At 45.8% G+C, this 14,026-nt stretch overlaps 1 protein-coding gene across 1 annotated transcript in view; it reads left to right on the forward strand.

Moving 5' to 3' along the window:
* Positions 1 to 3,400: 3,400 nt before the first annotated feature.
* LOC311131884 (polypeptide N-acetylgalactosaminyltransferase 12-like) overlaps positions 3,401 to 14,026 on the forward strand; it is a gene marked incomplete at both ends in the record, with an annotated part of 17,631 nt that continues 7,005 nt past the window's right edge. Inside the window, 6 exons of the mRNA XM_084165003.1 lie at positions 3,401 to 3,756; positions 10,715 to 10,884; positions 11,580 to 11,769; positions 12,323 to 12,508; positions 12,700 to 12,817; positions 13,507 to 13,683. Coding sequence (XP_084021129.1) covers positions 3,401 to 3,756; positions 10,715 to 10,884; positions 11,580 to 11,769; positions 12,323 to 12,508; positions 12,700 to 12,817; positions 13,507 to 13,683 — 1,197 coding nt within the window. The remainder of the gene's footprint in view (positions 3,757 to 10,714; positions 10,885 to 11,579; positions 11,770 to 12,322; positions 12,509 to 12,699; positions 12,818 to 13,506; positions 13,684 to 14,026) is intronic.

Here is a 14,026-nt window from a genome sequence, read left to right on the forward strand (position 1 = left end):
AGTGAAAGATCTGATGTCAAAATATCTGATATGATTGGTCAAAAGACCAATTAGTGGAAAAAATATCAGAATTAGGCTGCCTGTGTAAGCACAGCCATGGTAGCATAAATTTAGGTGCAGTGAAATGAAAGCCTAAATTAATTTTGCTTGCCAGAAATTATGTAAATTACACTTGTACAATTCTGTAGCATGTCCATTACTCTGGACAGCACCCTGGGGTATTACATCATAAACACCTTGGAAATGAAGCCAATTAGCTAGGGGTTGATGCAGTGCCATATTTGTTGGCCGCTTGAGAATAATGCCAGATGAGCTACTGTCTGAGAAAAGAGTGTATGGACAACTTAATTTGCATTTACAGTATCTCAGTTTTACATATTGTTTTGTTTTTGAATAGTTGAAGAGAAAGAATACATTTACCTGTTGGGCTACAACATGAGTGTTGACTATGTCTTGTATGAAAACGTCCTCTTGCATAAAATGTAGCCTAATATATGTTTTCCTCCGGTGATAGTAAGACAGGTCAGTGTACCATGGTCTATTACAACACTCCAGTTGTTTTGTCTCTTTGTTGTTTTGACAATAAGAGTATTCAATCAAACAGTATAGGACTCAAATTACCTTCTCACTCTGAACAGTTAACTCAATTATTTATCATTTTAATTTGCTTAAAGATGTTTGCTTCGAACTTTACATTTTTGACATATAGGCCTAGGTGACATTAGTGCTAAGAGAAATAATGTATGAATATTTGTCAATAATGAAGATAACTTTGTTGCACCCGTAAATGTTGAACAACAACAAGTAAATGTTAAATTAATATTTTGAATAACACAAGTACTGCTCATGCAAGAACACAAAACAGTAGTAGTCTCTTTGGCATCAGTGCATGAAAACTACAGGAAACACTCTTCGATAACGAAGTGACTTTTTTCGTAGCAGGTTAGGAGACTGAGGTTAAGGTTAGGAAAAGGGTTAGAGTTAGGGTTAACAAAAATGGTCTCCTAACCTGCTACAAAAATCACTTTGTATCAAAGTGGCGTGAAAGGAGAGTGTCCCTGAAAACTACAGTAAACTACCGTCACGTGATATTGTACTTTATTACTAGTAGTCCATTTAATGCTGTTCACTGACCACAGCTCAGCGTTCAACACCATTGTCCCCTCCAAGCTCGTCACCAAGCTTAGGACCTTGGGATTGAACACCTCCCTCTGGAACTGGATCCTGGACTTCCTGACGGGCCGACCCCAGGTAGTGAGGGTAGACAACATCACCTCTAACACGCTGACCCTCAACACGGGGTCCCTCAGGGGTGTGTGCTTAGTCCCCGCCTGTACTCCCTGTTCACCCACGACTGCGTGGCCATGCACGACTCCAACACCATCATCAAGTTTTCTGATGATACAACGGTGGTAGGCCTGATCACCGGCGACGATGAGACAGCCTACAGGGAGAAGGTCAGTGACCTGGCAGTGTGATGCCGGGACAACAACCTCTCCCTCAACGTCAGTAAGACCAAGGAGCTGATCGTGCACTACAGGAAACGTGGGGGGGGGGGACAAGCATGCCCCCATCCACATCGATGGGGCTGAAGTGGAGCGGGTTGATCAAGTTCCTCAGGGTCCAAATCACTAAGGACTTAAAATGGTCCACACACACACACTCACAGTTGTGAAGGCATGACAGCACCTCCTCCCCCTTACGAAGTTGAAAAAGTTTGGCATGGGCCCTCAAATACTCAAAATGTTATACAGCTGCACCATTGAGAGCATCTTGACTGGCTGCATCACTGCTTGGTATGGCAACAGCACCCCCCTCGATCGCATGGTGCTACAGAGGGTGGTGCGGACAGCCCAGTACATCACTGGGGCCGAGCACCCTGCCATCCAGGATCTCTATATCAGGCGGTGTGAAAGGAAGGCCCAAGCCATAGACTGTTCTCTCTGCTTCCGCATGGCAAGTGGTACCGGTGCGTCAAGTCTGACACCAGCAGACTCCTGAACAGCTTCTATACCCAAGCCATAAGACTGCTAAATAGCTAACAAAATGGCTACGCAGACTATCTGAGTTGACCCTTGTATTTATTTTTATTTTTGCACTGTCTCTATGCACACTCACAGGACTCTACACACTTACACACACTGACACTCCAACACACACATAACATGCACACACATTTATACTGACTCTACACTCACAAACATACAATCTTAATTTATGCTGCTGTTACTCTGTTTATCATACATCCTGATGCCTAGTCACCTTACCCCTATACATATCTACCTCTATCACTCTAGTATCCCTGCACATTGTAAATATCTTATTGGAACTGACCCTGTATATAGCTTCTTACTTTCTCATGTTCTTATTTTTATTTATCGTGTGTTTTTGTTCTACCTTATGTTGTTTTTAGTGCAACATTGATATTGATTACTGCATGGTTGGGTTTAGGCTTGCAATAAAGGCGTCGCTGTACTTGTGCACGTGACATTAAAACTTGAAACGAATGTGTCTTTCATTTGTATAATTATGTACAGGGAATCAAAACGAAACAGCTAAAAGATTATTACACTGTAACGAAAAACATATATAATGTTTAACCTGGAATGTAGAAGACATTGTAAGCACAAGCTTCTTTTGCAGTTGTACAACTTTTGCAGTTGTTCTCAAGTTTATCGACCTGAATAATTGTGTGCGGCTCGATCGGAAACACAGTTGGGGTGTGTAGGCTACATTGTGTCTATTGCGACTGGTGCGAATAGAGGAGGGAGGTCAAAGTGCATTTGGAATAGTAGCTTACTGGCACAGAAGCGTTGGAAAATTGTCTTTGATTTGACCTGGATTTTTTTATCTGGGTGCTAATCCATCAAGATAGCTAATCTAATCGGGCAAATCCTTCTTTAACATCACGTACGTTTATGAGTTGTTTCAATAAACTTTGACCAAGGAAGTCAAGCGCTGGATCCCTGGATAACGGAAAAGAGCGTTGGAAAATTTGACACTTGCTTGATTAGTCAAATTCGGTCAACACAGTTTATCAACTTTAAGTTGCCTAGCATGTTTGATATAAAAAGTTGATTCAATCGAAATAGGAGGAGGACTCTTACAATCCGTAAAGTCATCAGAAGCAAATTTTCGGGTGGTTTTGGTGGATCTGGGGCATATTCATTACGAAGATTCTGTTGCAAAACGTTTCATAAACGGAAGCAAAAGGAACATAACGGGGAGGGACATACATTAATTTGTCCAATAGAAACTCTCCTTTTCGTTACAAAACGCAACTGTTTGCAACTGTTTGGACTAATGGTTACACCCCTGGTTTGGTCATGCACTTCCATGGTGCTGTTTTAGCCCACGGGGCATGAACACATCCCTGGAGTGAGTGAGGTAGGGAGACACAATGGCACTTTGCAGGGGAAGGAATCGGTCGAAGTTCATAGTTTGCCTTTTCGGGGCTTCTATAGTGGTATATTATATTTTTAACAGGCATAATAATCCAGGTGACATAGTTGGAACAAGTCTAAGAGAAGTTCCCACTGAGCAAGATATTGCAAATGAAATGCTTAAAAAGCCTGTTTATGACAAACCGCCGCTGGATTTAAATGCCTTGGGAGAAATGGGCAGAGCTGTCAAATTGAACCTCGTTGGAGAGGAGAAGAAAAAGGAAGTGGAAAGTATTAATAAACACCAGATTAATACCTATGTGAGTGATATGATATCTCTCCACCGCAGCCTACCTGAAAGATGGAATCCTCTGTAAGTTGACAGTGAGTTTCAGTGTGGTGTTTGGCTATGTTTATGAAATGTTTCTTGCATTCCGCCTTGTGATGTAAGAGTGTTATAAAGCTTTTCTAAAATATGACTGACTAAATATGTTTTGTACAGGCCTACACTCAGGGGCAACATGCACACCAAAAATCTGAGGGGAAAAATTTGAGGGGTGCGGTCTGGAGGGAGGCTAGAATTGTGCATTTTTCAAACACCTGAAACAGATTTTTCCAGAAATCTAGAGCCATTATCATTGTTCTTAATTCTATGTCAAAAATATCTAAGCATACCTCTTGAGCTGTCTGTCAGTGGCGTGTATTCATTACCAAAACATAAATACAAATGTATGAATTATTTATCTTTTGTCTCTCTGTGTTTTCATGATTTTCCTTCAATTTGTAGCATTGAATGCAAGGGAAGCCAGCAAGCATTTGGCCTCCCTTGATAAAAAAAAGTATAAAATAATAGCCAAACAGCGTTGAGCTAAAGTGAGTAAGCTCAACTGTGAATGGTCCTGGCGCACCAAAATAAAGTGTAAAGGGAAGCCAGTTTGGATTTGGCTTCACTCCAATCACATGGCATCGAGAGAAATACATACAATGCATTTGGAAAGTATTCAGACCCCTTGACTTTTTCCACATTTTGTTACATTACAGCCTTATTCTGAAATGGATTAAATAAAAACATTTCCTCATCAATCTACACACAATACCCCATAATGACAATGTGAAAACAGGTTTTTAGATTTTTGTGCTAATTTCTTACAAATAAAAAAACAGAAATACCTTATTTACATAAGTATTCAGACCCTTTGCTATGAGACTCCAAATTGAGCTCAGGTGCATCCTGTTTCCATTGATCATCCTTGAGATGTTTCTACAGCTTTATTGGAGTCCACCTGTGGTAAATTCAATTGATTAGACATGATTTGGAAAGGCATACACCTATCTATATGAGGACTCCCGAGTGGCGCAGTGGTCTAAGGCACTGCATCGCAGTGCTAGCTGTGCCACTAGAGATCCTGGTTAGAGTCCAGACTGTCGCAGCCGGCCGCGACCGGGAGACCCATGGGCGGTGCACAATTGGTCCAGCGTCGTCCAAGGTAGGGGAGGGTTTGGCCGGCAGGGATGTGGGTTCATTTCCCACGGGGGGGCCAGTATGAAAAAATAATAATTATGTATGCATTCACTAACTGTAAGTCGCTCTGGATAAGAGCGTCTGCTAAATGACTAAAATGTAAAAATGTCCCACAGTTGACTGCATGTCAGAGCAAAAACCAAGCCATAAGGTCAAAGGAGAGTTCCGAGACAGGATTGTGTCAAGGCACAGATCTGGTTACCAAGAACACAGTGGCCTCCATCATTCTTAAATGGAAGAAGTTTGGAACCACCAAGACTCTTCCTAGAGCTGGCCACCCGGCCAAACTGAGCAATCGGGGGAGAAGGGTCTTGGTCAGGGAGGTGTCCAAGAACCCGATGGTCTGTGGAGATGGGGGAACCTTCCAGAAGGGCAACCATCTCTGCAGCACTCCACCAATCTGGCATTTATGGTAGAGTGGCCAGCGAAAGCCACTCCTCAGTAAAAGGCACATGACAGCCCGCTTGGAGTTTGCCAAAAGGCACCTAAAGGACTCAGACCATGAGAAACAACATTCTCTGGTCTGATGAAACCAAGATTGAACTCTTTGGCCTGAATGCCAAGCGTCACGTCTGGAGGAAACCTGGCACCATCCATACAGTGAAGCGTGGTGGTGGCAGCATCAGGCGGTGGGGATGTTTTTCAGTGGCAGGGACTGGGAGACTAGTCAGGATCAAGGGAAAGATGAACGGAGCAAAGTACAGAGAGATCCTTGATGAAAACCTGCTCCAGAGCGCTCAGGACCTCAGACTGGGGCAAAGGTTCACCTTCCAACAGGACATCGACCCTAAGCACACAGCCAAGACAACACAGGAGTGGCTCTGGGACAAGTCTCTGAATGTCCTTGAGTGGCCCAGCCAGAGACCGGACTTGAACCCGATCTAACATCTCTGGAGAGACCTGAAAATAGCTGTGCAGCGACGCTCCCCATCCAACCTGACAGAGCTCGAGAGGATCTGCAGAGAAGAATGGGAGAAACTCCCCAAATACAAGTGTGCCAAGCTTGTAGCATCGTACCCAAGAAGACTCGAGGATGCACTCGCTGCTAAAGGTGCTTCAACAAAGTACTGAGTATAGGGTATGAATACTTATGTAAATGTTATTTCAGTTGTTTATTTTTAATACATTTGCTAACATTTCTAAAAACGTGTTTTTGCTTTGTCATTATGAGGTGTTGTGTGTAGATTGATGAGGACAAACAATTTAATCAATTTTAGAATAAGGCTGTAACGTAACAAAATGTGGAAAAATTCAAGGGGTGCACTGTAACATAAAAACTTGAATTGTTGCATCTCTTTGTGTTGTTGTCCTCCGGTGGCTAGCTAGCTAGCTAAAATCGTCCCTTTCCTAAATTAGCCATGGATGGAGATAGGGATTTGGACTTGTTTTACTTAATTCTCCATACTGGCCAATGATTATAATGGCGGTTCTGATCCAACCATACATTCTTACATTGTGCCCCTGGACTGAGAGGATGGAAATCAATAGGTAGCAGAAGGCTAATGTTAACTAGCTAACGTTGCCCATGAAAGGAATTTAGGCTAGCAAGCAAGCATTTTAGCCAGGTAGCCTAGGACAACAAAAAATAAAAGCGTGTACTGTATGACAGAGTCATAGACCGTTTTGTCAACATGAAAGAGAGGAGGATGGCATTGGCATTTCTCTACTAGTAGGGTGAGTCAACATGTTTTTTCTACTTGCACGCACGCATGCACACACACACACACACACACACACACACACACACACACACACACACACACACTCAAATCAGAACCATGGACAGCCAAATCATATTTAGCTTAGGTTGATTGAACTAAATAGTTTTTTTATATATTTTAGTTGTCACTGTATTCGACTAAGCATAGGTGATTTTATGATGTTGAAATGTTGACGTTGAAATGGTGCTGGAATAGTGGAGGCAGCTCCTGTTTTCTTTGCGACTTGCAGTAACTCTCCATGGTTCTAAATCAATAGTTGTTTAGTAGTCCGAAAATGTTGGAAATGTAACTGTTTGTTACATTCATTATGCTTTGTGGACTACACCGGACAGAGGTAGCTCTCCGGTTTTGTGATTAAACAAAGGTGTGGTTGAATTTATTCTGCCACTGTATCTTCTTATTGTGACGGCCTTAGGCCTATATATCACGGCCGCAAGGCATATGAACTAACAAGTTATAGAGCAAACAACGCAATTATCACAACACAGGTTGTAAAATGCCTTTTTTTTCTGGCTTGGCTTCCCCAGTGATTTTACCCACGCACTGCTACTGGGTCCATCTCTGCAGGATATACAGTGCATTCAGAAAGTACCTCTTGATTTTACTGCTGTCTGTATCCTTCTGACTGGTGGTTCTTTTTTTTAAAGAAACAAAATATCCTTCTCTGCATCTCTGATAAAATCTGGGTAAAATATTTAAAGGAATGTGAGTGTTATCCAGTCCATTTAGTTATTGCTTGCTTTCTAAAGTCTACCAACCTTGCCAGCAGCCATGCCAGCTAAGATGGTAAGACAAGCTAGCTACTCTAACTTGATTTTGTCACGCCTACTCCCGCTCCCCTGCTCCAGCGCTCAATGTCTTCGGTCTACAAACCACCGGCCCTGGCAAGTACCCTTCTCCTGTTTTGTTTATCTGCCTTATTTTATTATTAAACTCACCTTCTGCACCTGCTTCCTGACTCCTAGCGTATCCATTACAGAATACTGCCTCACGATATGGAAGCAGCAGAAGAGAAAGACATCTCCCAGACAGTCGGCTAACAGGGACGCCTACTCCTCCAACACCATGATCAGCTGGCGCAACTGGGTACGGCTATGGATGAGGTCCTCCGCGTCCTCCACCACCTCAACACCACCCAAGAGGTTTCACCTCCAACTAGCGGAGGGCTCCTTACCACGAGTCGTCGCAGCGAGCCAGTCCCACAGCCTACTCAGCAGTCCGCCCAGGGAGACGATGCGCGACTGTCCCTCCCGGACAAGTACCACAGGACCATCCAAATGCCGTGACTTCCTACTCCAGTGCTCCCTCTATTTCGCCCATCAGACCAGGCCCTCGCCCCCTCCATGAACATCACCTCGTACCCGCTTTCATCTCCTTTTCCGGTCCAAGCCCTGGATAATCGATCATTAGGATCCGGCACTATCACGCACATCACAGCACCACTCACCCTCACCGTGGGACACATGTACCAAGAAAGCCTTCCCTTCCTCATCATCACCGCACCCATGCACAATGTCATCTTCGGCCTCCCGTGGCTCCAACGTCATGACCCCACCATCTCCTGGTCGAGGATGGAAATCACTGCCTGGGCACCCGGATGCCAGAAGTCCTGCTTTCCCTTACCCTGTGGTTCCATGTCGGTTAAGAGTCCTGTGGGTACCCTCCAGCCCGACCAGGACCAAGACCTGTGCCACCTGTCTCCCTCCTCATCGCCCCTGGGACTGCGCAATTGACCTGCTTGCAGGCTCTGCGCCTCCGCGCAGCCGCATCTACCCTCTGCCTGTGGCTGAAACCGAGGCCATGGAGGAGTGCATCCAGGGGGCTCTCCAACAGGGTTTCATCCGCCCATCCACCTCCCCGGTGTCGGCAGGCTTCTTCTTCGTTGCCAAGAAGGACGGAGGCCTACGTCCGTGCATCGATTACAGAGGCCTCAATTCCATCACCACCAAGTACCGCTACTCTCTCCCGTTGGTGCCGGCCGCAATCAAACAGCTCCGCTGGACCTGTGGAGTGCCTACAATCTGATCCGCATCCGAGAGGGGGATGAATGGAAAACCGGCTTCAGCATGATGTCTGGAGACTACGAGTACTTGGTGATGCCTTATGATTTAGCCAATGCGGCGTTGGCGTTCCAGAAATGTGTGAACGAGGTGTTCCGGGACATGCTCGGGCACCAGGTGGTCGTGTATATCGACGACATCCTGGACTACTCGGCCACCTTGGAGGATCACATCACCCACATCCGAGTAGTCCTGGGACTCTTGGAGAACCGCCTGTATGTAAAAGCAGAGAAGTGCCAGTTCCATCAGGTCGCTGTCTCCTTCTTGGGATACCAGGTCAGCCCGCAGGGAATGAAGATGAATGAAAGGAAGGCTGAGGCAGTCCCAACCACCATAAAGGGGCTACAACGTTTTTTGGAGTTTGCCAACTTCTACCGCCGCTTCATTAAATACTTCAGCTCCATCGCCTCTCCTCTCACCTCTCTCCTCAAGGGTGGTCCCCATAAATTGGTGTGGAGTCCTGCAGCCGATGAGGCCTTCCGCCTACTGAAGGGGCGTTTCACCTCCACCCCGTTGCTGAAACACCCAGATCCTACGCTGCCCTTTGTGGTGGAGGTGGACGCTTCAGAAGTGGGCATGGGGGCCGTCCTGTCCCAATGGCAAAGTAACCCACATAAATTGTATTCATGTGCATACTACTCAAAGAAACTGTCTCCTGCAGAGAGGAACTATGACGTTGGCGACCGGTAGCTCCTGGCGGTGAAGTTTGGCATTAGTGGAGTGGAGACACTGGCTGGAGGGTGCGAAGGACCCATTTCTCATCCTCACCGACCATCGGAACCTGGAGTACATACAGACAGCGAGGCGGCTGAACCCGCGCCAAGCAAGGTGGGCCCTTTTTTTCACTAGATTCAACTTCACCCTGTCATATCGCCCAGGTAAAAAAACATCAAAGCCGATGCCCTGTCCCGTCTACACGATTCAGGAGAGGTTCCTGTCCTGAGTGCGCTCATCATTCTCCCCTCCCGAGTCATTGCCCCTGTGCTTTGGGACGTAGACTTGGACATCCGCCAGGCCCTGGAGAGGGAACCCGCGCCTGCTACCTGCTCTCCGGAGCACACCTATGTTCCCACAGAGGTAAGGGATCGGCTGTTGACCTGGGCGCACACATCCCTCCGCCTCCCCTGGACATCGATGGAACCCCCACCTATGCCGTCAGGTCTCCATTAACCCATAGTGGCTAACCCTTCACTACTCAGCTCAAGATGATTTGTTGATTTTATGCCCCTTTGAAACAGCTCAAGATGATTTTATGCCCCTTTGAAACAGCTCAAGATGATTTTATACCCCCTTTGAAACAGCTCAAGATGATTGTATGCCCCTTTGAAACAGCTCAAGATGATTGTATGCCCCTTTGCCTAGTTCTAAATGCCAAAATCGGGCAAGATAATGCTTTATTTTGTAATGTTGGATAAAGTCACTAACAAAGCTCGTACAGCTGTTCCTTTTGAGTTTCCTACAGGGCAGGAAATTATGTCTCAAAGGACTCAGTGCCATTTTAGCCATGTGCAAACAATAAAGTCCTGCGGCCATATCTCAGACATCCAAGCACAATGGTAACCAACAACAGTAACCAACAACAAATAACTGATTTTCTTTTTTCTTCTCCAGTTGTAAGGACCTGGGCCTATGTATTTATAAAGTGTCTCAGAGTATATAATTGTATTCATTAAGAGCTAAATGGTAACACTGATCCTAGATCAGCACTCTTACTCTTAGGCTGTGTTTAAACAGGCAGCCCAGTTCTGATGTTTTTTTTCACTAATTGGTCTTTTGACCAATCAGATCAGCTCTGAAAAAGATCTGATGTGAAAAGATCAGAATTGAGTTGCCTGTCTAAACGCAGCCTTAAACACTTTTTGAAAACTGGCCCAGATCTATTAGCCTGGGTACCAGCCCTGTTTGTGCTATAATTCCACTCCTTGTCATGCCAATGCCAATGAGTGCCAATGAGTGGCATGATGGCACAAGCTGGTCTGGGATCAGGCTACAGATCTATAACAAGTGATCTGTTTCTCTCTTCTCCAGTTGTAAGGACCTGAAGTATGACTACAGGTCATTGCCATCTACCTCAGTGGTGATCGCCTTCTACAACGAGGCGTGGTCCACGCTGCTACGCACTGTCCACAGTGTCCTGGAGACATCACCTAACTTACTGCTACGAGAGGTGGTGCTGGTGGACGACTATAGTGACAGAGGTACAATCATAGACATACAGGGCATGCATGTGCTGATCTAGGATCAGGTCCCCCATATCCATGCAATTTGTGTTAATTGTGATTTAAATGCCAAAACATCCTAGATCAGCACTCCTACTCTGAGACCCTAATGGGCAGACAGGTTTGGCTAGAGTAGACATGATATGCCATTCTGCCTGCCAAAGCAAATGAGAGACAATATTTGATGAATATGACATTCAATATGTTAAGGTTAAAGGTATAGTGCACAGGTTTTGACCTGTACTGAAAGTGCTCTTTCTTGAAAACTTGACTTCTGACATGCAACGTTTTTTGTGGACTAATGAACAAAATACTAAAATAAAGTTTTAGGTGAACTATCCCATTGAATACATTTCAATAATTTTGAATGCCAGTTGGTAAACATGCAGCCTTGCTCATAGGTCACTATTTGCCCCTCTCATGACGTAGTATTGGTCATATGAGTCATTGGAAATATTTGATATGATTTCTGTCAAGTAGCTGGTTGTATTAATTCATTAATGATCAATTAACTACAAAGCACAGGCACACCTATTAGCAGCACCACCCTGTGGTAACATAACACACACTGTACCTACACATTACACACATCCCTTTGTCAGTTGAGGAAATGTACAATCTTGCTTTTCATGAATCATGAAATGGAAACAACAGCCCTTTTTGTTCCCCCGCAGCTCATTTGAAGGAGCCGTTGGAAAACTACATCTCCAGCTTGAAGAAGGTGCGTCTGATCCGGGCCAGGAAGAGGGAGGGCCTGGTGCGGGCCAGGCTCCTTGGGGCCTCCATCGCCACAGGTGACGTGCTGACCTTCCTGGACTGCCACTGTGAATGCCACGAGGGCTGGCTGGAGCCCCTGCTCCACAGGTGAGAAACCACGTAGCAGGCCAGGTGAGGACTGCTCTTCTTCAGTCTAATTGTGGGACTTGTAGTGCCTCCCTCCATTCGTTCTACCTTGCAGTTGTACGTATCATGCTGCTGTGGCTAAATGTGGATATGTATAGCTACTTGAACAATTTTCCCCACCCATCCTCTTTCTCACCAATCCCAAGCCTCCAAAGGCCTGTTCCATATGGTGCCTGTTTACATTGACATTTTACATTTGAGTCATTTTGCACACGTTCTTATCCAGAGTGACTTACAGTAGTGAGTGCGTACATTTTCATACTTTTTTGTACTGGTCCCCCGTTGGAATTGAACCCACAACCCTGGCATTGCAAGTGCCATGCTCTACCAACTGAGCACCTGGGACTGTTGAGAGGCATCTCTCTCTCCTCTCCCATGTTATAACCCTGTTATACTGCAACCCCCTGCTACCTGCTGCCCAACCCTGTTTTAACCCTGTTTTAACCCTGTTTTAACCCTGTTATTCTGCAACCCCCCCGTGCTTACTTCTTCTTTCTTCTCCTTTTCCTCCCAGGATAAAGGAGAAACCGTCAGCTGTGGTCTGTCCAGTCATCGATGTCATCGACTGGAACACTTTTCAGTATCTAGGCAACCCTAGGGAACCTCATATCGGAGGATTTGATTGGCGGCTGGTCTTCACCTGGCACCCGGTGCCAGAGTACGAGCAGAAACACAGGCACTCTCCCATCGATGTCATCAGGTCTGTGGTACCCTCAAATCCCCAGTGTATCAGAGAGGAAAATAGTCAAATCCTAAATTAACTATTGAGATGTACTTTTAACAATTTGACATGCATGTTATTACAGATCAGCAATTGTTATGCACACCATAGGCTGTATAATTTCAGATAATTTCAAGATTTGCTCTGTAAACTGTGTGTTTTGGTCCCAGGTCTCCTACTATGGCTGGTGGGCTGTTTGCTGTCAGTAAGAACTATTTCCATTACCTGGGCACATATGACACAGGCATGGAGGTGTGGGGAGGAGAGAACCTAGAGTTCTCATTTAGGGTGAGAGTGTGTGTGTGTGTGAGAGAGAGAGAGAGAGAGAGAGAGAGAGAGAGAGAGAGAGAGAGAGAGAGAAGAGAGAGAGGAGAGAGAGAGAGAGAGAGAGAGAGAGAGAGAGAGAGAGAGAGAGAGGAGAGAGAGAGGAGAGATATGAGTGTGTGTTTTGGGTGAGTGTGTGTGAGTGTGTGTTAGCGAGAGTGTGTGTGAGCGAGTGTGTGTGTGAGCGAGTGTGTGTGTACTTTGTGTGATAAGTGTGGGCTTGCTGGACTCTATGCTGTTTGTCCATTGCTTTTTTCTGACATTGCTGTAATAAGTTAAAAACTCACTGGAATCCTGTAATGGATGGTCACCATATTGTTGTGGAATATGTGTGGTGATTCACCAAACACCGAGTGTGGAAAACATTAAGAACACCTTCCTAATATTGACTAATATAAATCACGTTAAAGAATTCGGGACCAAAAGTTCTCGCAGTCAATAAAGTTGCACATTTTGACGAATTTAAACCAGCACAGAGCTCATGTTTTTCTTGATTAGGTTACTTCCTGTGGGATACAAAACAAAACCGCCATACAACAACATAACTCCCTCCCATTTTAAAAAGACACACAAAGCTGTTTGTGCTGCCTGATTTAATCATGGTGTGTAGCTAATAATGTTCTCGTGTTGCTCCTGCTGTTGTTGCTATTTAGATCTGGCAGTGCGGGGGCAGCCTGGAGATCCACCCCTGCTCCCACGTGGGCCACGTCTTCCCCAAGAAGGCCCCCTACTCGCGGGGCAAGGCCCTGGCCAACAGCGTGCGTGCTGCCGAGGTCTGGATGGACGAGTACAAGGAGTTGTACTACCACCGTAACCCCCACGCACGCCTGGTAGGCAAGCACTGAACAGGGACTAGTGAACCCCCACGCACGCCTGGTAGGCCAGCACTGAACAGGGACTAGCGAACCCCCACGCACGCCTGGTAGGCCAGCACTGAACAGGGACTAGCGAACCCCCACGCACGCCTGGTAGGCCAGCACTGAACAGGGACTAGCGAACCCCCATGCACGCCTGGTAGGCCAGCACTGAACAGGGACTAGCGAACCCCCGCGCACGCCTGGTAGGCCAGCACTGAACAGGGACTAGCGAAAGCTAGCAAAATGTGTGGCTGCAGAGTTTTAAAGTTTATGGTGCTGTGATTGTTGGTTAGGAGCTGTAGCGTAGGCGGTAATA

The sequence above is a fragment of the Coregonus lavaretus genome, assembly GCF_964263955.1.
Source record: "Coregonus lavaretus genome assembly, chromosome: 7".
Taxonomy (NCBI): domain Eukaryota; kingdom Metazoa; phylum Chordata; class Actinopteri; order Salmoniformes; family Salmonidae; genus Coregonus; species Coregonus lavaretus.